Raw genomic sequence first — 25308 nt, 5'->3', positions numbered from 1 at the left:
AGTATTGCCTTAGCTTTACATTTTCGCATCTCGTTTTAGACTCCGCCACTGCAGATAGCTGTGGTGGCCTTGCTTGCGCATACTCTTGGGTAAGTCCGGACACATCTCGATGTTCGACGAGTGACCATGCGGCGTGGTGATTCGAACGCGGACCCTCCTTCTGGGGAGGCTCTCGCTTGGCACATTCGCTACATAAGCCGTCCTTAGCTCTCTCTTGGGGGCGGGGCGCAGGGCGAGAAATCCGACCCATTGTGGGATGATCCAACTTTGGATCATCATTCCTCATGTGATCGCGCCGGTCATCGTGATGTGCGAGGCTCCAGACTTGTGCGAGCATTGTACGCGTCGCGTCACCCTCGAGTCAGTGCCTTCTGTCCTGACTCGCACTTGTTTCTCACTTTGAAATAATCACTGCCATCTGCACTGATTCATTTTGGTCTCCGTGGATCGGAGACTTCTTCTTTGATCCACTTGGTCCGCAAATAGTACTTGACATATGCGAACGTGTGAGTGAGTGTGGGCGTGTGCTAGCTAGCAGGCGAGCGTGTGGGTTAGTTTATAAGTCGTCGTTGTAAGAAAGGGAGCCATAGCGAATTCCGACTTCGCTCTGACTCCCTTTCGGGTCTCTAAAGCAGCAACCTCCTCGCGGTGAGATCCGGGCAATCGGTATCATTCTCGGTTCAGAAAATGTTGCGAATTACAATGAGTTTTGTATCGAAAATGATACCGAGCTAATAGCTGCAAATTTTTAACTCTTTTTGACATTGATATTTTCTAATCATAGATGATGTTATTATGCTACACATTCATTGATAATTTATGTATAGAAATTTAATTGTGTTCCTTATACTTCTTCTACGTTAGTTCACAACATCGTTGGTTCATCGTTGCAAAAGTGAAGCAATGATGGATGATGTCGATAAGAATCGGGCTGAATTGAGCGAATTCCCGATATATTTCACTGTTTGAGTCCGCCTGAGACCACGCAAGAATCGTATCCTGTTCGATTCCGCTCAAATTTCTTAATTCCACCCCGATCGGGTTTCCGCTTACGCCTGTCCGTACAGGCATTACGCATTTTTGATAATTCATGAAATTTTAATTCTATACTGTACGAAAGAATTATATAAATTCTTTTGACTTCTTTGTGTTATAAAAATATTCCTCTTCATTTTAGTGACAATTAAATTGTAATGCAGATGCATTGCTTGATATTAATTAACTTCAAGGGAACGAAATTTATTTAATCTGCTTGGCTTCGTTCACCACGAACGTTCTGTAATATACAGATTAATATTTAATGTGTATAAACATAATTTGGGAAATGCTTTACGCACATCTCGGGATAGTGTGGGATTCCATATATGTTTTCCCGCTGAAACCCTATCTCTGCGCTGACCCTGGCGGCAGTCCCTAGGAGCTCATTTTACTAACATTCCGACTGAGCTATCAATTGAAAAATACGAAAGAAAAGAAGTAAAATGCTGGAATTTATTACCTGCAATAGCCTTGTTTAATCAAATTAAGAAAGATAAAGCCCGGGTTAAAGATTTCAACATTTTAATAACGTTTGAATAGTTACAATTTCTCAACGACTGAAGTTTCTTATTTGAATTTGAATCTTTTCCCGCATTTGAATAGATGGCACTAACTGGAATTTCTGTTCCAAATCTTCTTTATCTACAGATAGTAAGCGCGTTCGTTTGAAATTACTGATTTATTAATACTCATTTATTTTTTAATCGATATAGTTTCAATCATATTCGTCCTTTATAAAAAGCGTTAATTTATTCGATTAACAGCTGGCAGCTACATCTATCGAGCGAATGGCGTAGCATGTCACGATGGGCATCCGCAAGAGGGCGCGCGAAACATTTGGTTTCGCGACATTTCGGCGTGGGGGTCCATCGCTTGTGGCCCTCTGATGGCGGATCGTCGAGGCACCGTCATATAGTAATTGGTCTTTCAGGTATCATATAAACAGTATATACTATGGGCATCGGAGTATTCGAGGCAGTTCAATGCTCGAGTGCGCGCAAGTACGGGAGTCGTCGAGACGCGATGCTGAATTAAATCTTCCAACCGCGATTCCGAGTCCTAACGTTACATTCGATCACGAGTTAAAGAACCAGTGTTGATCATTGTGATAGAGAAACCGTCCACCGATACACCGTTCCAGTAAGATCCAAGGTGTATCCGGAATTGGCACGTGTTCCCATAAATTCGCAATGGAACGAACCGGATCGGCGGAATAGAGACCAATGAAAAAGAGATGTAGCAAAGTGCGAGCTAAAATTCAAATAATCGTGTGATCGGCTTCGATATTGTCCGTTAAATGGTACCTAGGCGTAGCTGCGCCTTCGCGTAGAAGGTTTGCCGAATTAGTGAGATGTTAACCACTCGTGTGCCATGATAATGGTTCACCTATGGCGCGAACATCGGTCTAATTCAAGTTTCTTATCGGAGCAGAGACAGTCGTCGGCGTGTCATGGAGGACGGTGGTGGTCAAGTGCATTCTAGCACGCTCCTGGAAGAGACCTTCTATGTCACCTCGAAAAAGAACACCTACTACAAGGTGAGGCTGACCGAGAAAGGTCTCAGCCTCGAGAAGGACAACAATGGTGCGACGAAGGTTGAGACGATCGCGTTGGGCGACATAATCGGCTGCAGATGTATGCGCTCGAAGCGCAAAAGCGCGGGAAGCTGCGTCTGCGGCCCGGGCACCTCGAGATCGCAATTGAAGCTGGTCGAATCCGCCGAAGCATTCCAGTGCTACGACGAGTTCGACACCTCGGCCTATCTTTACATTTACGCTTACACGCTGAAGAAGGCCCGCATGAAGGATGCGAAGCGACGCGAGAGGACCACCATCACTCTGCGGTTCCGTAGCTTCGACAAGTACGAGGACAATCTGCGGGAGGCGAGCAGGTGGCGGCTGGCCATCAAATGCTTGATCGCCAGCGTGCCCGTGCCAAAGAGCTTTATGAGCCCCAGTCACGGGAACCTTGAGTCGCTGATCAACGGTGAGTACTGAATGGAGACGCGATAACGGGCCGCTCGATTAATTACAGCCACCCTACCGGAGAGCCTTCTTTTCTTTAAGCAAATCGACGCGACCGCTGATTAGGCGGACGATAACGTTAGGTAACCGACTGTTCCTAACGCCATTGCAATATCTGTGGCGGTCGCGCAAAACAAGCGTACATCAGAGGTTGAACAGTAATATTATGTAATGATTTTCAAGGGTCTGTACTCTGCTGTCAGGACACCGATGCCTGTCCTCTCGACATTTTTTTAATGAGATAAACAATGTTACGTCTGCGAAGCTCGCGGATAATCGAATATACAGGGTGTCCCACCTAACTTGAACATCTCGATTAACGCGGTTATTATCGAGGCAACGTGATCGAGAATTGAAAGAATCACTCGTTCAAGAAATCAGGACGTTTTTGTTGTGATGTCATAACGACACGATCAAGTTCAAGACTTCGGTCTGGCAAGATGATCGTGCGACCTTGGAATTATCAACGACCTATGATCTCGAAAGACTTTGAGTAAAACTTTCTGTTCACACAATGTTTGCCCATTTAAATCTAATCATATTTTTCTCGGGCATTTCTATTGTCAATGAGAAGAGAGAGAGAGAGAGAGAGAGAGAGAGAGAGAGAGAGAGAGAGAGTTGTTCGAGTTTTGTAAATGAGAGTAGAGTTGCGTTATTCCGTTCGTATAGGATACATTTCATACTTTTAGTTGTTTGATGGAGGTTCAAAGATATTCAATATTTTTTCATTTAAATTTTAATGGCCTGTTACGTTTCCTGGCATTGTAAACGCTGAGTGATACATGTACATTATAATGTGAAATACTTTCTATTACATAGCCTGCATATGCAGGCTGGTTGCCAACATGCCTGCCTGAGTAGGTCCAACTGAATGCATGTAATATCTTGGTATCTAATACAACAAGTGTTTCCTGAGTTCACCTCTGGCTGAGGTAAACAATTAATTCTGTGATGCTGAATTAATTCGGGGATGCATGCTTGGTCCTCTATCTTTCTCTAGTTTATACTTGGCAAGTATGTATACCTTTGAGAATTCCATTAGGTTTTCGGTTGATCAATGTTGAACGGGTAATTAATTATCTTACGATAACATTCGCTATAACAGTTATGCAACGCGTTGCGTCATTCGTCTAATTTTAGGAAATATTTATAACCCTTATGAACACTTTTTTTTTTAAATTCAATTAATTTTACAGATCTTGTGGTATTTTATGGTTCTCGTGTTCGCATGTTTTATTGTTTTTTTTACTACTGCTTCTGGTTAATCTTGCACTATGCTTCAGTGAACGTGTATATACTTGCGTAGTCACTTTTATCTTAGTCATGAATTTTAATGGATAGGTCATACGCGCATTCATTTTCAGTATCATGCTTAAATGATATTATTCATTGTCTAAAAAAACACGAGAAAGATTAATGAAAAAAGGATACTGAAAATTTAATATTGCAACCTGTTTGAATTTCACAGAAGAGGTCTTGACTCGTGGTTTCTAAAGTCCACGATTCTCCGAGGTTTTAAAATGAAAAAGAAATGATCTTTAACAATTAGAACATTACTTTACGCTTTACAAAATTAATCTTTGCTTACGTTATCCCCGGCTATTTATTTAGAGATCTTATAAATCGTCTGAAAATCAGCCGATCAAATGAGATGTTCTCCCAATTAAAAACGAGGCGGTCCAACTGTGAAAAACTCGTTGAAATTAGGCCAATTTCCGTCAGAACAGTGCGTCTGGAACCTTCCGTTCGGGTTCCTTTTCATTAGCGCGTTTTCTGCAGCGTAATATCCGCAATTTCGAGGAGCAGAAAAATCATTATTCCACCGGTGGCAGGACTCGTGTGAAATTTATGCGCGTTCGCTTCCTGTTTCAGAGGATTCGAAATTATTCTGCTCCCAGTATATTCTTCAAGCTTGCACAGGGAGATCATTATACTCCACGCCATCCAAATCAACTAATTTTTCCCATCCCTGAACATCCTTGAATGAAAAAAAAACATATTAACCATTTACCTTATGTTTTACATAAAAGAATATTTATTCTGTTGCAAACAACAGAATTTCGTTATTGGTTAAAAGAAATTATTATTTATTCTATATAAATTGACGATTGACGACTGACTCGATATTACAAAGTTGTTTCAATTGAATTTAATCATTTTGAATTCTACGTTAACTAAAATAATCTATCTCTCTTTGTTTCTATACATCGCTGTTAATGTGTTCTGCGAATTTTAATGGTTCTTCAAAAGAGATTATTGTACAATACTTTTGTTATACAATATTTCGAAATCTCCTAATCCTGAAATTCCTTCACGCTTTTTGACGCAATCGAATTATATTAATGCTACCAATTTCCTGTTTGGTAAGTCAGAAATGAAGGAAAAAATATTTGAACACCTTTCCATTCTTTATTCGCAACGATTCACACTGTTCTAAGAATCGCACGGTGCAGCAACAATGACGTAAATTTATTTGAAAAAACCCAGCAAAATATTTACGAAACATTTGCATCGAGTGTATTTGGATAGTGTCCATGCCGATAGGTGAAATGCTGACGTTTGTTTCCTCGCCGGAAAGAAGGGAGATATAAGTATTTGCAATTGTTCAAGGCGAAAAGATTGATTGAACAGTGTGCGAAAAATTTTCATAGAATTATTTTTATCCATTATCCACTTTTCATAGAATTATTATATCCACCGATCCAAGTGAGCGGCTAATAATACAAAACATTCGCGCGTTCTTGAATTGAACACATACACAACACACACACAATACATACACAACACAGTAAAGTAAGTTCTTGCTTCACTGTCGCGTTAATTGCTTTGTTTCTTTGTCTACACGCTGCGTTTATCCACAATTACACAACGCCGCCGCCAGCGATTTGTGTGGTCGTGTCTACTTTTATACACGGAAGAGGCACGATGCTAAATGTTTATTGCAATTTTTACTCAATACAAAAGTTAATTTCTTCTTCGAAAATTTCTCAATACAAGAATTTGTTCCTCCACGATTTCTAAATATAAAAGTTTATTCTGTCGAAATTTATCGATGCAGAAATTTATTCTTCCACGATTTCTAATTATAAAAACTTATCTTAGTATAGAGAGATTTATTCTTCTACAATTTTTCAATATAAAAATGTATTCTTTCAAAATTTTACAATATAAAAATAGATATATTTTTCCAGATATTCTCAATGCGAAGATTTGTTTATTCATCAAAAACCTCTAAATACAAGAATATGAATTTATTCTTCGAAAATTTTCCTTAATACAAAAATTTGTATTTGTGCTCGTTAAAAGCCAGCAGAGATATCCGCTTAAATATTTCCAAGCTTTAGAAATATATCACACGATTTATTAAAATTTTATCCTGGTTTTCAGTTTCGGCTTTGTGCCGTTATTTTCCAATCTCAATTTATCTCGTTCATTTCATATTTTATTTTTGCAACGTTTTCAAGCGTTGCAAATGCAGAATTCATTTTACTAAATATTTACCAATGTTTCCTTCGCATCGAATTTTATCGTTTCCCAATTTTCATGCTAGTCTCCTATTGTTTCATATATTGTCCGTAACGATATCTTCCGATATTATCTAAAATGAGAAGGATTTGCATTGTTAAAACGTTGATTTCTTTTATCAATCATCATAACAATTTAACAAAGGAATATTCAAGACATGCTACGATTTTAAGTAGTATAAAATTATATAGTGTATAACATTAATTTGGCTATCTACATGCATGCATAATGTGCATAAACTACAAGATGGCAGCGAATGTGTTAATGCACGAAGATCCAAAGTCTTGTCGTAATAGTAAAATAAGTGACAATAAAATATGTGACAGACTTAACAAAATTTTTATCGATATTTGTCACTGCATTTTCCTCAATTAGTACTCGCATTTTTAAATTTACATTTTATTTGCAATGATATACGTTCAAACGTTGCAGCTAACATTTTCAATCGTCAAAAGTACGTAATGTATTTCATTTCATCCACGTTTTCATCGGGTTTTATCCTCCTCCTGCTGGTCCGCTGCGTTTTATATCCGATTGACATTTTCATATTATATATATGTACATCTAAAATGAAAAGATACTGTCTTCCATATACCAACAGATTATTTGAAAACTGAAGTAACCACATTGCTAATTTTCATCAGTATAATACACTTCCTTGTATGTCAAAAACGTGAATGCATAAAAGTCCACAGTCTTCTAGTCGTGATAGTACGGAAATTGTATTGCGCATTGTGCAATACATTCGCCACAGGCATTATCTTCTGTTATCTCTCAATTTGTACCAGCATCCTAAAATTCACGTTTCGTTCGCAAGAACATTTCCAAACGTTGCAGTAACATTTTCCCTCGTCAAAAGTATGTCACGCACGTCATTGCATCCATGTTTCCATCGTGTTTTATTGTATTCCAACTGGCCCGCTGTGTTTTATATCCGAGTTACATCTTCGTATTATATCCAAAATATGAACAAATTGTCTGCCGTCGACAAAAATATGTCTCGCGGGAAAATTGAAACGTGCATCGTTTAGTAATTTTCATCGGTACAATACACTTCCGCATACGTTAACAATTTACAATGTACACATCTTGAACGCATAGAAGTCGACGGTCTAGTTGTAACAGAATTTCGAAACTGTATCGCACGTCGTAATACAATTTACATTAATGTTCCTGGCTGTATTATGTTTCATCGCTTCCTAAAATTCACGCGTTCCAAAATTCATCACCAAACTATACCTATCACTAAACTATCACTAAACCATAGTAGTACTTGCAATCATCAGAAATATGCTACATATTTTATATGATTCCATTGTTTTCGCGATGGTCTGCTCTGCGTCTCGTGCCTCGCGCAACAACAATTCCGATCTTTCCGCGAGAAACGTAGGACGCGCATAAACGTCTCCGGCCCCTTAAACGGAATACATAATTCGTGGTTTCCAGAGCGGCGCGACACGGGTCCAACAAATCACGCGACATTCAAACAATCGGCCGGAAGAAATGCCGCTTAAGCGGGAAGATTTATTAACCTGTCTTCGAAAAGTTCGTTATTCGGTGCGGCGAAGGTGGCCGAATCCAAGAATTCAATTGCACCGGTGCCAAATCTTTGTCTCTTTAATAACACCGGCAACCTGTAGGGCATTCGGCGATCGCGTCTCATAAAACGATCATTCCAGCGCAGAAGAATTTCATCGGCGGAATACATAGATTTTCCCGTTACACGGAACCCATCGAAAAACCATTGAAGCTGTTAAGTCGTTTGCAATGGCCATGACTTTATCGTCGGTCCATTAGTTTCCTGAATAGAAATTTCTCATTAAACGCGGATGAGATAAGCTCGCAAGGGCGATCTATGCAATCTACGCAATCGAAGGTAATTAATGGACTGGCAGTCTTTGCGAAATAAACATTTGCATCGACCACAAAACGCCGGGATTACGTGGAAACAGTTTCCTCTCTTAACCATCTTAAATTGCTCTGGTGTTTGTACCGTTCTTTGTTACGATCGCCCATTTCTTTCATGAGCATACTGCGGATTTTTGTGCTAAACAAAAATTGTTCGTTTTAATAGCAAGATATAGAAGCTCCGTAAGTATTGGGTTGGCAGCTAAGTAATTGACGATTTGCTCAATGAAATGAAAAATTTTTTTAACTTGGAACGAAGTTTAATCTGTAATGTATTTTCCATTTTGTTCGATGACCTTTTGCCGTCTCTCTGACAACTTGAAAATTCCACGCTCGTAGAAAGTCTGATCCTTTTCGGCCAAAAACTGAGTTAAGTGAGATTTTACAGCGTCATCGTCGTTAAAAGTTTTACCACGAAGGGAGTTGTCCAGGGATCGAAATAAGTGGTAATCCGATGGCGCGAGATCAGGGCTATATGGTGGGTGTAACATCGATTCCCAACCGATATCCATCAATTTTTGCCGAGTGGACAAAGACGTGTGCGGCCTAGCATTGTCCTGGTGGAAAATGACACCTTTACGATCGACCAATTCTGGTCGCTTTTCCTTGACCGCTGCATTAAATTTGTCCAGTTGCTAACATTCACGGATAATATAAAATAACATAATAATAATAATAATAATTTTATAATATAACATTTACGAATAACATAAAAATGGGAGTGAGAGACATCTATAACTGAAATCGGCAATTACTTAGTTGCCAACCCAATATTTCTTTCAATTCTTTAATTAATCTGTTTAGTTGAAAACAATGCAATAGCATCTTGAAATTCATTAAATGTTTTCACCGGTTTGTATTTTATCTGCTCGTTTTTCTCGTAAACGCATAAAATTCGCAGCCAGCAATTAGCATGCTTCAGATAAATATGAGGATAATAGAATAAACGCTGTTTATTTTCGTTTATTTTGTTTCGTGATCATTGCAGATCATCGATCGTCTAGGCTGTCTAGATACAGTTTAGAGTCTTGCAGTCTAGAGGAACGACGCAGAGATTGAAAACAGAATCATTCACAGGTCGAATAAAAGTTGCTCGTTCACCGAGACGATTGCCACCTAATTAAAAATCGTTTGTCAATGACGTTCTACCGTGGAAATAGCGTGAGCAGTATTTTTTACGTTCATTAAGCGTGAACGCAGCCAGCCGCGGGGGCGTCTAGTGTTCGTTTTGGGTGAGCGCGAGCTTTTCTGCCTTCATTTTGTTTGCTCAGCCGGCTTCTTTGCGCGGACCATTTAGTAACGGGACACCCTGTATAAGGATCATATCATTCTCAATTAAGTGCTTAACAGACCGTGATTAATAGATGCAAGCAAAAACTCTATTGAAAGGATTAACTCACGAGGGAAAGACTCTGTTCTTCGTGGTATAAACGCAAGAGCAAAACAGCGTTGGCGTTTCTTGCGAATAACGTGATCTATTCGATCATTCTTCATCCATCTTAAGCCGCTCGATGCTCTGGTTTCGAATAGTCGTGGCAACTGCTTTAATTACGAATTTTAATTACACGGGGCGTCAACGTTTTTCATTTTCAAATGCATTAAAATTTGCTAGAAGATTGGAACCCCGATTAACTCTGGATCGTCGAAACGAAAACGAAATCGTATTCTATTCCAGATTTATTAAAAATTTGTTTATAACGATACGATATAAGCAGACAGAATTGTCTCGTCTTAGTCTCTTTATGTTCGTACTCCGTTTTATTAAACCTGCCGGAAGGGCAAACTCTGGGATTTTTTTAAAGGAGAAACTAGAGAGGTTGTCTCCACGAAACTTTCCACGCTTATTTATACATATTTACACAACCTTCGTGAATTTTTACACACTGCTATCGTTAAAACTATAATAGTTAGGCACACATCAATGTGATTGACCAGGCTGGGTAAATCTCAATTCACGAGGTTCGATGAAAACGTTGGAAAACGTTTATTAGGATTACGGATTAATAACCTTGAAACGATTGCAATATACATAATTCAATATTTAGATTCTTTGTTGTATCTTTCTAACCGCGCATCCCTGTACGTCTCGGTTCAGCCCGCCTGAAGCCTCCAATTCTTATCTACTCCTTATGTGTAAATATTCGCTCTTTATCAGAACCTCGGCCACGTAAACTATTCATTCATACATACGAATCTTACACTCGATATTGATTCTTCTTGTGAACTAAGCACGCTTTTCAATAATGTTGTTGTAAAACAAATTGTTCGTTCTAAAAACAGAAGAAACAAGAGCCAATTTTACAGAAAGTACGTAAGTTAGCGCAAACTTCCGCGGTATACAATAAATTCTTCCTAATTGACGCTCAGATCGTACACAAAAATGGACAATTTGGGAAAATGAGACACAATCATTCGGGCCTCGCGGTTCATCTTTATAGTTGTTGACAAACGGGTAACTATAAAAACGAGCGGCAAGGCTCGAATGAACGTATCTCCTCTTCCCAAATTGTCCATTTTTGTGTACAATCTGAGCGTCAATTTTCTGTAAAACTGGCTCTTGTATCTTCTGTTTTTTAGAACGAGCAATTTGTTTTACAACAACATTATTGAAAAGCGTGCTTAGTTTGCAAGAAAAATCAATATCGAGTGTAAGATTCGTATGTATGAATGAATAGTTTACGTGGCCGAGGTTCTTCCCAAATTGTCCATTTTTGTGCACAATCTGAGCATCAATTAGGAAGAATTTACTGTAATTCAAACGTTCCGGTAGCGATTTTTTACTAGGCCGTGGAACTTCATTTCGCTAGACCAGGATGATGCTTCAAAGAAGAGAAGTAATCATGCCACAGCGGAGCATAGGATAGTAGCTAAGAACAATATCCTCCAGAGATTTACGCCATTGTTCCATCTCGAGGAAGTGCATAGCGAATAGCCGCATAGAATCGATCGCAGAATAGCTCGAGAAGGGTCGCGGATTGAAATTCTTATTCAGACATAGTTCCCTTGGCTTTTTAGCCAGACCTTGCGTCGCCATTTGTGCGTGCTCCGGAGTGCTATAGTTTACTTGTCCCTGGTCAATCGTAAAAGTCCGACCTCGCCGAAGAAAAACCTCTTCCGTTATCGCCCTTCCCATCTTATTGGATTAATAATTTCGTGGTGTAAAAAGATGTTTTCTGGTACTATGGTAATCGGTATCCTGTTTTAATTTCGAGATTTTTATAAAGAAATAGAAAAATCTGCTTCTTGTTTAAAAAAATTACACAACTGTGCAAGTTCGACATGTAGTTGTTCCTTATTTTACAGTAAAACGTTTTTACCGTGACATTGAACATTTCTTAGAACTTCACTATCTTCTTCTAAGAAGTTTGAACACTAAATCTACCACCGCAGCGCCGATCGAATGACTGGTTTTCGCATTCTTGATTTCACAGTTATCGAATTCATAAAGCTGCTTCCATTAAAAGCTGTTCAATATATTTCCTTTATTCGAGCTATTATAGAAAATTGTAAAAAATTTGAATAAATTCTATCTTGTAATTATTGTTAAGTAATTTTTGTTTGTCGCTTTTTTTTTAGACCTCGGTAGGTTTGGTGTTAGAGAATATTAAAATACAAAAATTTAAATCAATTCTTCCAATTGATCGTAAAATGAGTGATCGAAACGTGCGACGCAAGCGAACAATGTTGCTTTCTTAAAGAGCAAGCGATGAACGAAAAGTTCAAACCGTTTTTCAAGCAATGAAAAATCAGAAAAATATAAAAACGATTGTTCTATTGCAATTGAACACGAAAACAATGATGGATGCGTGTAATGAAAATCGCAAATAATGTTTTTCAACTGATAAAAAGCAGCCGAGGCAGAGGCAGAGGCAGCAGCACGCGTGCTCGAAATGCATGAAAACGTTGCTCTTGTCGGGAAGAGTGCAGGATTGCAAAATGCATAAATCACTTATATAAACGGATCCGACTCATAACTCCGGTATTAGGTAATACTTCACACGAGATGGGGAAAAACGCAGCACACGTGCGCGTCGGCAATATAATAATACTGTTTGCTGATTGATTCAGAATTGCAACAGGAAACGAGCAAGCAATTTCTATCAATATTTTATTCCGTCACGATCTTTCGTTTCATGTAATATTGCGTAAGTTCGTTTCACACGTTCGACTTCCGACAGTAATGAATGTCGCCGGGCAAAAGTATTCGAAGCGATATGTTTAAATGTTTTATAACTTGGTTTGACGTCGACAGCGATATAATACCTCTAGGAGAGAGTGGGGTAAAAATGGCTCGTGCAAATCATGCTAATTTATTTGCGCGAACACGACGCTGCAACAGAAAAAAAATACCGTCGCAGCCGATTCGCGGGAATATATAATCCTCCGCGGTGATAAAGGTCCTCCGGACATCCGGAAAGCACAATTTAAACTGTATCAATCCAATCGAATACAGAAAATTCTGCACTTTCTTTTTTGTCTGCACGCTGACGACGAATAATTTGCAGAATCGTGGAAATTTTAGAGCTTCGAAGTACGACAAGTTCATCGATTCCTTCCCGATTGTCTGTAGCGTAGTAAATCTCTTTCTTTAGATCATAAAATGCGGCCCGAGAAAGCAGATAAACGACGCTCGGTGCAAAAGGATTTGACGGATTATTTGTAAGAAATGAATTTATGTAATCTCGATCCGTTTTTATGTTCTCTCCAATCTCCGATCCGATAAGAACAAATTCTAAAATTGTGTACATTCTACGGGTTCGAGAAATGAAACATTTATTGATTTATTGCAGCGGTTGATCTGATTTGATCTGCTCCTCATTGGCTTGGTAATTTATAACACAAACAAGTGATCAAACGAGACGCGTACGATATGAAAGTTTTCATAGCTGAATTTCGCAAACTTGGTTATATCGTGCGAACTACGCGAGTCAACAAATTACACTTTCTCGACGCCGATAAAAATAATCTACAAGATTGTGTGAATTGTAGACGTTCACAAGGAGTATAGGGAGTTAACGGAAAAACAATAGCGATCACGCGTTATGTTACAACTGAACGTTGAAAGACTGATCGAATGATCTGATAAAAATGTTTGATTAGAAAACAGAATAAAGAGCACAGTGCAGAAAATCGTGTAAATTCTAAACGTTGTTGAAAGAGCGAGAAGTTTATTGATTTATGGTAACGGTTAATCTCGTTTTATCTTTTTCTCACTAACTCGATAAGATACAGTACACAAAGGCGACTAAGGGTATCCGTGAAAATGTTGATATAATCGAATCATGTCGGACTCAATTGCAATTAATTGCCATAAAAGATTATATCGAGCGTTGTCCCCCGCCGAATTACTGCATCGTAAGTTTTCGAGGTAATCGTTTATTCGGCACGATCTGCGCTCGATAATATAATATGTGAACCAGGAACATAATGCAACCTATGCGTATAAACTATGTATAAAACGAACGTGTTTTTCATGCCAGGCATTAGAACGCCTCGAGCCATGCATTCTAATGAAACAATTCGTTGACATGCAGACTGACCGGATGAATGAAAAAGGTTAACCGACGTGGCGATATTTCTTTCTTTTTCTATACTGGGTGGCTCCGAAGTAGGTCTCGAATTGTGGTAATGTAAGGTCTCGACCGGTTACGAAACTTTGCATTACCACAATTCGATTTTGGAGGAAATAATATTCGATTCTCCAGACGTGCGATTCCGCGGCATCGGGAATCGAAAGCTTCGAAAGCAAATGAAATCATTTTAAACGTGAGCAGCAGCGTTTCTATCTAATCAGTGGATTGTATAGAATTCCTTTGACGATATTAGTACATACTCACGGACGCGAACGTCGTAGAAAAAAAGTTCGACCTTTAGAATTTCCGAGTTGCGGATTTCTCTGTAAATTTCAATTCTCACAACACAGTTTGAGAAATTTTGAGACGGAGGGAAAATCAATTTTGTTGGTTGGAATATTTCTTCCGGTGCAAATGAAAGAAGCGCAATGTCAACTTTAATTTGAAACGAATTCACAAATTCTACGAACGCATGAAAATTTTTACAATCCAATTGTGTGAGCAAGACATTGAAACGAGTGTGATGCAATTGCACACTTCGTCATCGAATCACTCATTTATCAGATTCGAACAATTTAAGTTTCTTACGGATTACGTTTCGCATATATTAAAGTTCATTAACACTTTGATTGCTACGACGCGACGGCGGCGGCGACCTTCGAGCGGCACAGTCTTTTTATCAAACTTGATAATCATTTTCCATGACGATCTACTATGTGAACCATAAATTGCTAATAGTTTTTATTCATTTCTATTTTTCTATTATAAAATGAGTTTTAAGAACACGAAGCCATGGTTCGCCTTTAAGGGCCTCTCCCGTGCATCGTTATAATTTAAATTTATCTGTTGCCCGAGTTGGCATCGTAGATACAAAATCCAAAGCGTCGATTTGGCAATTCTAATAAGACATTAATCACATAGCATGGCGGTGCGAGTTTTTCTCCACACAGCATTGAACAGATTGCGGAATCGAATAATTTATTTGCCCGAACATGGAAATTCGTTCGTTGCTTTCCCAAATGTTAAGATGCGTTTACGTATCTTTTCATTTCTTAAAAAAAAGGTTTCCTCTAAAGATTTACCTACTTGCTTTATTTAACGTAATACGATGCAACATTAATAATAATACATGCAGGTATATATATATATATATATATATATATATATATATATATATATATATATTAATAATAATACATGCAGTAATACATGCAGGTTTATACACTGCATTTCTATGTGTTATTTTGTAAAAAAAATTGTTGTCGATCGTATTTTCTTGTCAGCCAATGCGAATCTCGGGCGAGATTCCAGGTGTTGAATAAAGAAAGAAAAAAAAGTTATCCCGATTTCGCGTGTCTGGGAATTCGGTGTTAATTTGCATAGTACGGTAAACGAAACGACAAACAACTAGACAGAACAGAACCGCCATGCCGCGTGTCCGTTTCCCTCGTCCAGTTTCAATTTCGCAGCCATGCAGTGTAACACGACACACGTTTATGTAACAATTTCACGGTATGTACCATCCAAGACTTGCTTCACACGCAATCGTCCACGACCGTAGTTCAACGTTCACAGGTCACCCTGTAGAACGAACGGCTGACTTGATTCTGGCTTGTCGAGCTCCCGGCGATCAACGCGTTCAGCAATCTTTTCGTTGGTAGATAAATAAAATCAATGCGAACGCATCATCCACTCGGTGTTATGCAGATATTGCGAGCGATCGTGTCGCGTCGATTATACGACCCGGCGTTTGTGCCCGAGTAATCGATTGCCTTGATTAATCGAACAATGGTTAATTGTCGAAACAAGCGTCGCGCGATTGATTTATCGGTTTTCTGCATTCCTCGCCTCCTACCACGCGGTCTACTTTCTCTTTTGCAAACAGTATGTTATTTTTTCAACGGATCTAGTGAAATTTTCCCTAAGGGAAATTTCTTGCAATCGGGATTAATAATTCGATGAAACATAAATGAATTTCTTATCGCCCTGTACGTTGATACAGAATGTTTTTAGTTGCTTATTTTTTCATTTGGAAATATAATTGATGGAGATTTATCGATATTATGCATGGAAAACGACATCCCCAAGGGAGATCGTCGACCGATCGAGTTCTTTCAAACCGGACATTAAACGTTAAAATGTTGCCAGTATTTACTCTGACTTTGTATAATTTTTCATTGAAATAGAAACGTTCGATGAGCCTTTATTCGTTGCTGGACATCGTACGTAGCCATTTTAATATCTCGAAGGGATGTTCCATAAGAGAGGAACTAAAAACGATTGAAAATGTTACTTTTTCCAAACCGTCCAGTTTTTCAGGGGCCACCCTGTAGAATAGAATGGAATCTTATTTTCAGTTTATCGGCACCGAGGAGGAACACGTTTGTACATATAATCTCTCAATTATATTATTCAATTATTCTCACTTTATCGTTCCGCACTCTCCCAAAGCGGATCCGAAGTGTATAAAACGGTAGACAAGGCGACATCCTCTATAGACTCGAATATTACACGAAGCAATCTAACGAGATGTAATCAGGAATTTTATGTAGGTCGTTCCAGCTTAATTTGGCCGATGTCCACGCCCGCGGTCTGCTTCGGAAAAATGTCGGGACCCTTTTGGCGCCTCTAAGACGCGACACCCGCGACCCAATTGTTCCTCCAGACCAGCGACTTACATATTACATAGAGACCCGTGGTCGAAATCTCGACTCGCGTCGATATCGTTAGCAAGGTCATAAATAAAACTTTCATCCGGCAGATTGCGACTTCGGATGGACGTAAATCGTAAGCTGTCGCTTTATCGTTGGCGGGAATTGAATTGATTTCGTCGTTCCTTTCGTTTTCATCGTTTCTCATGTGCGAATGCGAACCGAGATGGCGTCGCTTCGGGATTATACATATACCAGGGTTTCCCATAATTAAATGTATATAATATATGATATGATAATATATGATACGGGGCGCGCTGCATAATTAAAAACCGCGATACTCCGCTGCCGAGCGATGCAGCCTGTATTAAAAGCCGAGCGTCAAGTATCGGTACGTTAGAGACACCCTTCTGGATCGTAATCAGATTGTCACTGCATACTTCGCATCGCGAACGTCTTCGTTACAATATTACCAACAACATCTTTATTATTCAACGATAGACATCGATCTCGCCGAATCCGGCGCACTTTATGGCGCCGAGAAATTAATTTCATTGCGATTGATCCATTTCGTCGTGAGGTATATACAGGGTGTCCCATAATTATGTTAACACCGAACCTGGAAAGGACTGATTCCTGAGGTCATTCGAAGTAACTTCTTCCGCAGCGAAAATGCAAACCGCGGCTTTCTTTACGATCTATTAACGAAAAACACTGACCGATGAGGGACGAGCACAGCTGGCTCAAGACGGCCGAGCCAACGAAGCCCATTTCCGCCGATTGGCTCGGCCAATCAAATTTTATTGAAACAGTCTAATTATTTCCAATGCCCTATCGTTTTATGTGCGTTCTCTTGTCCGCTGTAACTCTAAACCGTGAATCCTGGTGACCATTCACCGTAATTCTTTCAGCAACTTCTTCGGTTCTTCCGAGATATGTGAAATCACTGCGGACGATTCTTTGGTTTTCATCTTAAATACCAAAATATAACTTTCTTGGTTTGTCTGAAACCCGACACAATTTTCTTGTCAGCCTCGAAACCACAATAACGTCCTGGTTCTCCTTAAAAAATAATAATGCTATTCTCGTTTCCCTGCAAACCACGATGCTGACGTGTCCGTTCCATAACCATAGACTTCCCTCATCTTCATTTGAAATTCGTCGAATTTTTTCATACACGCTTATCCGCAGTTATCTTTTATTTTCTTTGTTTTTTTTTTTTTTTTTTTTTTTTTTTGAAGCCGACCCCCCACGGTAAAAACAGACCGTAAATCTCGCGGCGCGAGTACACGGTTGCTTGCGACGCCTCAGAGCCATGAAATTAGAATCCCCTATCGAGGCGATGTCAGCAACGATCGTTCTTCGAATTCGCGTTAGTGTGGCTGGTCTCGCGACGCGTCCGTGTTTACGATATCGCCCGCGATAACGGCGACACGCGGAAGATAAACATAATAATGACCGAGCGGTGATTTCACCTGACGTCGACACCTCGTTGTTGCTTTTACTCTGTACTTTCACCGCTTACGTGTAACTCTGCGCGTAACAGGTTTACGTAAATCCGATCGCGGCCTTATTAAAGTTTTCACCCGCGGCGGACAGACCTGTACACGATTTTCTTCGCTCTTTTCCTGGTTGCATTCCGGTAACCTATTTTCTTCCGCCTGCCGCGTCGTACATGCCGGCACACTCTGTTTACGGTATGTACGTATGTATATGTTGCAACACAGTAGAGTGTCGCACACTTGAGCTGGGCCTTGAGTACATAGATACATACACCTTCGCTTTGGAAAAGACGACGATTAGTTTCGTCGTGCAGCTTCCATCGGTTTCTCGACGGCAGGACAATCCGAATATCAGCTTCCGTGTAGCGCAGAAAAATCGCAAGATAATTTCTATTTTGTTTTACGTTCACAGAGTTCGCAAGGTTTTATAGCTTTTATAGACGTATCTTAACACTTTATCGACCGCTAGCCTATTTATCGGCTTTTCGATTGCCAATGTTTATCGATCGCTAGCCTATTAATCGGCTTTTCGATTGCCAATGCTTATCGACCGATAGCCTATTAATCGACTTTTAGCTATCGACGGTTTTCGCTTCTTTACTGTTTTGTTAGTAGCTGACCTCCTGTATGCTGACCTCCCCATATCCTTATGAATTATAATTATAATAATTATTATTATTTATTATTATTTTTAAAGGAATAAGCACAACACAATGAATAGCGAAAATTTAGCCGGTACTGGGAGCAAATGCGCGCGCGACTAAGCCAGTCCTTACTGAGTGGCAGCCTTAACCACGACCGGACGATAAAGTGTTAAAGACATTAAAGGCGGGAGTCGTAGTACTACGATTTATCTCGACTTCTCATAAATATGTACTTTAAAACATTTTTTGTAATTAGTGTTTAGTTCTTTTAGTTTTAAGAGTTTAAATAAACTTTTTTAAGTCTAAATTTTTTTATGATTACACAAAATATCGCCCGCTCTAGGACAAAAAACGAGGCGGGGCGGTCGCCGCGTTACCTAACATACTTTCGTCAAGATCCCCCGCCTTTAATGTGTTAATATATTTGTTTATGAATACGTCGTTGTATTAATTGTATACAAAGAAATGGAACGCGTACAGAAATCAATTAAATTAAATAATCGGGACAGAGGATATTGGTGAGTAATTAATAAATTGTGGTGGCAGGGCTAGCGTTAGTATGACGCTAGTAGGGCTAGGTCTCGAGTTGGGATGTCTTTTAATCGTTGTTTTTGTAAATGAAGTGTTGAAGTTTGAAGTTTAGGGAACATGCAACGATAGTAATAATTTTCGACGTCTTTTAAAACTTGGTACAATTGTGAAGGAAAATATCAGAAATGAATTATTTCGATTTACAAGGTAACTATAGCGTTAACGCGACATTGGTAGAACTAGATTTTAAATTAGAGTGGAATATTCAAGGTGTGCAGGAGTTCGTCTCGATCAACATTCATAAAGACATTTTTATAACCTTCCAGAAAAACGTCTGTACAATCCCAATAATTATACAATGAATAATTGAAGAGTAATGGTTGGACCATTTAGTATACTCGCTATTAACACCAACGTTATTACCGAGTGCTGTTAGAACCGTAAGATCATGAAATATAGCGGTGACGAATTTAATTCGGCCATGCAGCACCATCGCTAAACAAATTGGCCAACTTTTTACAGGGGCAGTTTTATTATCGCAATAATTGTGAAGGAACGAGTTTGAAGATCAGCCTGTTGAACTTGTTGATAGTTAGAGCGTTAATATTGTGCTGTTTAAGAGCAGTTTCCGACTCGTCGAATGACTTAGATGTTACTGAAATCAAAAGCGAGGAATACAGCGGTAATAAATTTAACTCGGCTATAAAATGGATCAACGAACGTAATAATTTCCACGTGAATATCTTTACATCGACAATCGTGGCATGAAACGTTGTACTTGTCGGAAACGTCGGACTCGTTTGGCAGCAACAATATTACGCTATTATGTTCCTCGATTATACCCTAAACAAAAGCCTGGGGCAGCAGTAACAATACGTTGTGGTAAATTCTCTGCAGCGTTCTCTGTCAAAACTCTCGAAAAATATGGGATTTCTAATGGTGTGAACCGAATGAAAACGAACTATAAATATTTAATCGATGGACATCAACATGCCGTACCTCGGCACTCGGCATACATTGCAATTGCAAATCGATAATCCATCCGCATTCAACTATCTTCTTCTTCTCGCATCTCAAAAGCTACGTTCTTTCTTCTCTCAGACTCGCCAATTCACGTTCAAAACAACTTCACAATTCACAATAAAAAATGTATGAAAGATTTATAAAATAAACATTTAAATTCCTGTATGCATTGATAATTTTTATAATCCTCCATAAAATGCTCAAAATAAATGAGGACCGGTGTGTCTAACGAGACACTGGTCCTCAGATCTATTCGCATCATAAACACGCTCAGAAATAATTGCTAAAATAGAGGAAGTTTAACTTGTCTTTTAAAAGTCTTTTAAAGTCTTTTAAAAGTCTTGGTAAATTCTCCGACCAGGACAAGAAACCTCACATTTCTTGAGAAACTCTCCCGTTGTGTCGTGGCGACATAACAGAGGATATTTTTCAATTTTTATTTCACAGCGGCATTACACTTTCTTCATCTGTTCTATTACGAATGAAACAGTTGTCCACGTTTATGTAAATAAATTGAATGAAAACCGAAATCTTTTCGTTTCATTTCGTGACAACTCCTCGCGCAGGGTCGCGCTAAATTCAATTGCCTGGACGCGCACGTTTCTTTGAAAATAAATCGCAGGGCGAGGGCTTAAAAACTGCATAATTTGTCATTCACCCAATGTACATACCGAGGCGAACCGTGCTTCACGATCTCTGGCCGAACCTAAATCCGCAACACGATCGCATGCAAGAAAGGAGGACGAAAGAGAAGAAAAAAAAAAGGATAGACTGCAGCGAAATCTCGGCGAAGGGGTTGGCGACTGCAGCAGCAGAGTGCTCTAAAGATTGAAGACGCTCGTTGCATTACACGTCACGTAATCGTCTAGAGATCCTCCGTGGCATTCTTGACGAACGTCATCGATCCCAACTAGGATTCAGGAAGAGAATTTAGAATTTATTTACACGTTACGGGTTCGAGACCCTTTGGCGTAGCAGAAGTATTGGAAATTATATCACCATTGTACCGTTGTCACCGGAACTCATACAGAAGCAGCATTGGATCCGCAATGGTTCTATTGCGTTTGTTTTTAAATTTTGAAAGGAGAAGGCCATATATTAATAATATAAATAAAATAAATAATATATGAATATAATATATAAAAATATAATAATAAATAATATAATAATAATAAAAATATAATAATAAATAATATAATAATAATAAAAATATAATATATAAATAAATAATATAAATAATATAACAAAGGCCATCATAAATTAACGCTGAACATTCTCTGTAGTATTGCCAGAATACAGCATTTTGTAGCATTTTTGTCACCTAGTTTTGCATTTAGTTAATTAACCCGTTCACTGGGACCACTATCTCGATACCTGTCTTCATTGTTCAAATGATTCGTTAGAAGCAGCCCGATCTCGTAAACTATTCAAATAATTTAGCGAAAAGGTTCTGCTCCTCTGAATTGTTTTATATCGTGCGTATAAAATGCAATATATAAATCGTATAAAATGAAAATACTGCAGATCGAAAGAAATGTCTTGGTTTTGGAGTCGAAACAGCTTCGAAGGTTTAACAAAGCCTGACAGCATTTATATTCCCGGTTTATAGTAATCTTTTAGCTGGCAATGGAAAATTGTCTTCGATCCTAATTATTGTAAATTGACGTAAGGTAAAAATACTTGTTACGAAACACTGTTTAACACCGCGAACACAAACAATACCATCAAAAACAGCCCGATTCTATCCGCATGTTTAAACATTGTTCGTTATAAATTCGCTCATGCAAATACTATTGCGCAACGAATTCTTTATTCGCATTAAATAAATGTTATCTGGAAACATCATTCTATCGAACTAAATATTCAACGATAACGCTTTTCCGTTGTAACAAGATCGACGATGATCTTACGCCCCCCCCCCCCCCTCTCCCCTGAAAAGCGTTCCATAATAGAAACTTCTTTCGCCTTACGAAAATGAGAATTCGAATGAACGAGATCGGCATCTAATTATTAGGTCTACCGGATAGTTCTGTCCGTTTGAGAAATGAAAGGAAATAACAGATTTTTCATAAATTTAGTAATATTTATATTGTACAATATAATTTCCGTCGTTACTTATGAACTGTTGCCAGCGTGATGGCAATTTGTGAGCAACATTTTTCAAAAATATATGTCTCGAATGAATATGTGCATTATCTATTGAAATTTGCAACGACATTATCAGACAGAACTTTCCGGTAGACCTAATACGTACTACGATCGAGCGATTCGTAATTTCTGATGGGATCGTTTTTTCGTAAAATTGTTGCAGCGTGTCCGGGCGAACAGAGGAAGCTGCTCGTTCTCCTGAACCCTAAGTCGGGGCCGGGAAAGGGCCGGGAGACCTTCCAGAAGAGGATCCATCCGATCCTTTCGGAAGCGGAGAGGCCTTACGAGATGCACATCACGAAATGCTCGAATTACGCCCGCGAGTTCGTGCGAACCAGAGACATTTATCAATGGAGCGGGCTGCTGATGGTCGGCGGCGACGGCATAGTGTTCGAGGTGGTGAATGGACTTTTCCAGAGGCCCGACTGGGAGAGGGCCCTCAGGGAGCTGCCCCTTGGCGTGATACCGTGCGGATCCGGGAACGGCTTAGCGAAATCCATCGCGTACGCTAAACAGTAAGTTCCGTTCGAGCTTAATACCCCCCTCCGGCCTCGACTTGGTCCCCCTTTTCCTCCATCCGCAACCCCGAGTAGGTCATCCAGCTTTTAATCCCTGCGCGACGAATGCCCGTTCGCTAGACTCTTCGGCTTTACCCCTCCCTGCGGCCTAGACAGTGTGCAATGCTGCAGCTATGCGCTCCGCGAAATTCGAGGGACGATCAATTCCGACAGAATCGTTCGTTTCTGGACAATTGTAATTGGCCAGACGTCCTAACGCTAGATTTACGGTGCACCGAAAAGAGCAGATGTTTTATATTAAGTTTATAAAAATAACGACAAGGCATTATGTTCTGATTTTTAACGAGCGTTATTGTAATATTTGCCGAAAATAACACATATATCAGAATAATCGTAGATTAAAAAATTAGCGAGCCGTCGCTTCGAGCAGTTTCGTAAAGCTGACGTTGGGGGGGGGGGGGGCTTGAATAAACCAATCATGCAATAAGCATGATTTTTGCCAATATTTTTGTAACGTAAAACATTGATGAAACTTTTCGCCGCTCTACCATAAATATTCTTCGACATTTCAAGAGACACGTACATTTTTTTACGTTTCATTTTATCGACGTTTACTGAGATAATAAATCTTGTTCTCCGTGAACCTCCCGGTCGACGGTGTTGATTGGCGCGCAGTCATTATTTCGTTGGTTGTAAAACGAAAAATAAAACGGAGTTTTTATTGTAATAGCACTACGCGTCGTATGAAGCTAAATATGTACTGTTAGAAAAATACAAGAAATAAAATGATAATACAGGGCTCGGAGAACAAAGGAGTGATTACGCAAAAAATTGCTTATATATATAGTTAATATTAATAATTAATATTAACAATATTATATATATATATATCTTTTTTTAATTTTTATTTCCATTGTTCTCGTGTGACGGCTATACAAAATCTCTTGTTTTTGTAGAAAGAGATTTCTCTCTCTTTCTCGTGTACATGAATAAATTATAAATTAAATTATATAAATGAACATTTAAGATTCACATTAAAGCGTCAATTTTATTTTACCAGAGATATTAGCGTACAAAAAGAACGTCAGTAATATTTGGGAGTACATTGAAATAAATAATGAACACTTTATGAACCGGTAGTTTTTTAATAGTTCTTTTAAAATCGAAGATCAACACAATTCCTTAAAAAATTGTTTAGAAACTACAATAGTAGTTTATTGTACATAAAATCCATCAAATTATTTAGATTATTATAATACAAGTAATACAAGTTCTTTTAAAATTATTATTTAGAAGAAAATTATCGAGCTTCACACATAAACAGTGAAATATTTCTCAGTACCTGTAACATCTGTATTGTATTTACCGAGATATTGCAGAAAGTGCCTGTTTGCTGTTATTTCCAATCGAAGAACAATTTTTAAACTATTGAATAAATATTATTCAGAAAATAAGAGTGCTGAAAAAGAAATAATTACGCGCGTAGACAAACGTCCCAGCCCCGAATCTCTTTGTTAGCCCGTTTCCTTTGAAACTTGGTAAACAATTGTTCTTATACATAGAATAACCATATTCGGGTCATATCAATCACAATTTAACTGGCAACGATATTGATTTGTTACATCGAATTCCATTGCGGTCCAAAGGGTTAATTGTTCAAATGTGAGCGGTATAACATCGTTTAAGAGACATCGTCGTAGCCAATTTATCATATGTATTGATATAAATTTTGTTGATTGACAGCACGTAATTACCTCGCGGCGCGGCGTTTGCCATCTCCAGCGTCGATTTAAAGCTTAATCAAACGATTGGTAGATAGGTTCGAAAATATCTTCGGCTGCACGAAAACAACAAACAACACGTATCGCGCTCCTATTAATCTGACTATGCGACAGTGAAAACGGTGAATTAAAAGAATTATGTAACGTCGTAATTGAGCGACACAATTCCCTGTAGCTGTAACGAGTAGATTTTTATGCAAAATGAAAATCGTCTACATTTATTACGACATATATATGTATATACATACATATGTATACATTTATTTCTGCTCTTCATCATTTTGATAAGTCCAAAATAATACTCCAGTATCTTGAAATCGTTGAAACATTTTCACTCTTTTGAATTTGATTCACTCATTTGATTATAAACGCATAAAATCTCCACAGTCTAATTGAGCAATATTGTATTAGTGTGTTACAGAATATTCCGATAGTTTTCATGA

The 25308-nt window shown here is 38.8% G+C and overlaps 1 protein-coding gene across 1 annotated transcript in view; it reads left to right on the top strand.

Moving 5' to 3' along the window:
• The first annotated feature begins 1981 nt into the window (after nt 1–1981).
• Nucleotides 1982–25308, top strand: part of Sk2 (Sphingosine kinase 2) — a 38031-nt gene continuing 14704 nt past the window's right edge. The window contains exons 1-2 of the mRNA XM_033468892.2: nt 1982–3023; nt 22730–23081. Of these exons, the coding sequence (XP_033324783.1) occupies nt 2489–3023; nt 22730–23081 (887 nt within the window). The 5' untranslated portion in view covers nt 1982–2488. The remainder of the gene's footprint in view (nt 3024–22729; nt 23082–25308) is intronic.

This window comes from Megalopta genalis, chromosome 6, assembly GCF_051020955.1.
Source record: "Megalopta genalis isolate 19385.01 chromosome 6, iyMegGena1_principal, whole genome shotgun sequence".
Taxonomy (NCBI): Eukaryota; Metazoa; Arthropoda; class Insecta; order Hymenoptera; family Halictidae; genus Megalopta; species Megalopta genalis.
Note: the sequence above shows the minus strand (reverse complement) of the source record. Positions and strands in the feature narration are given on the sequence as shown.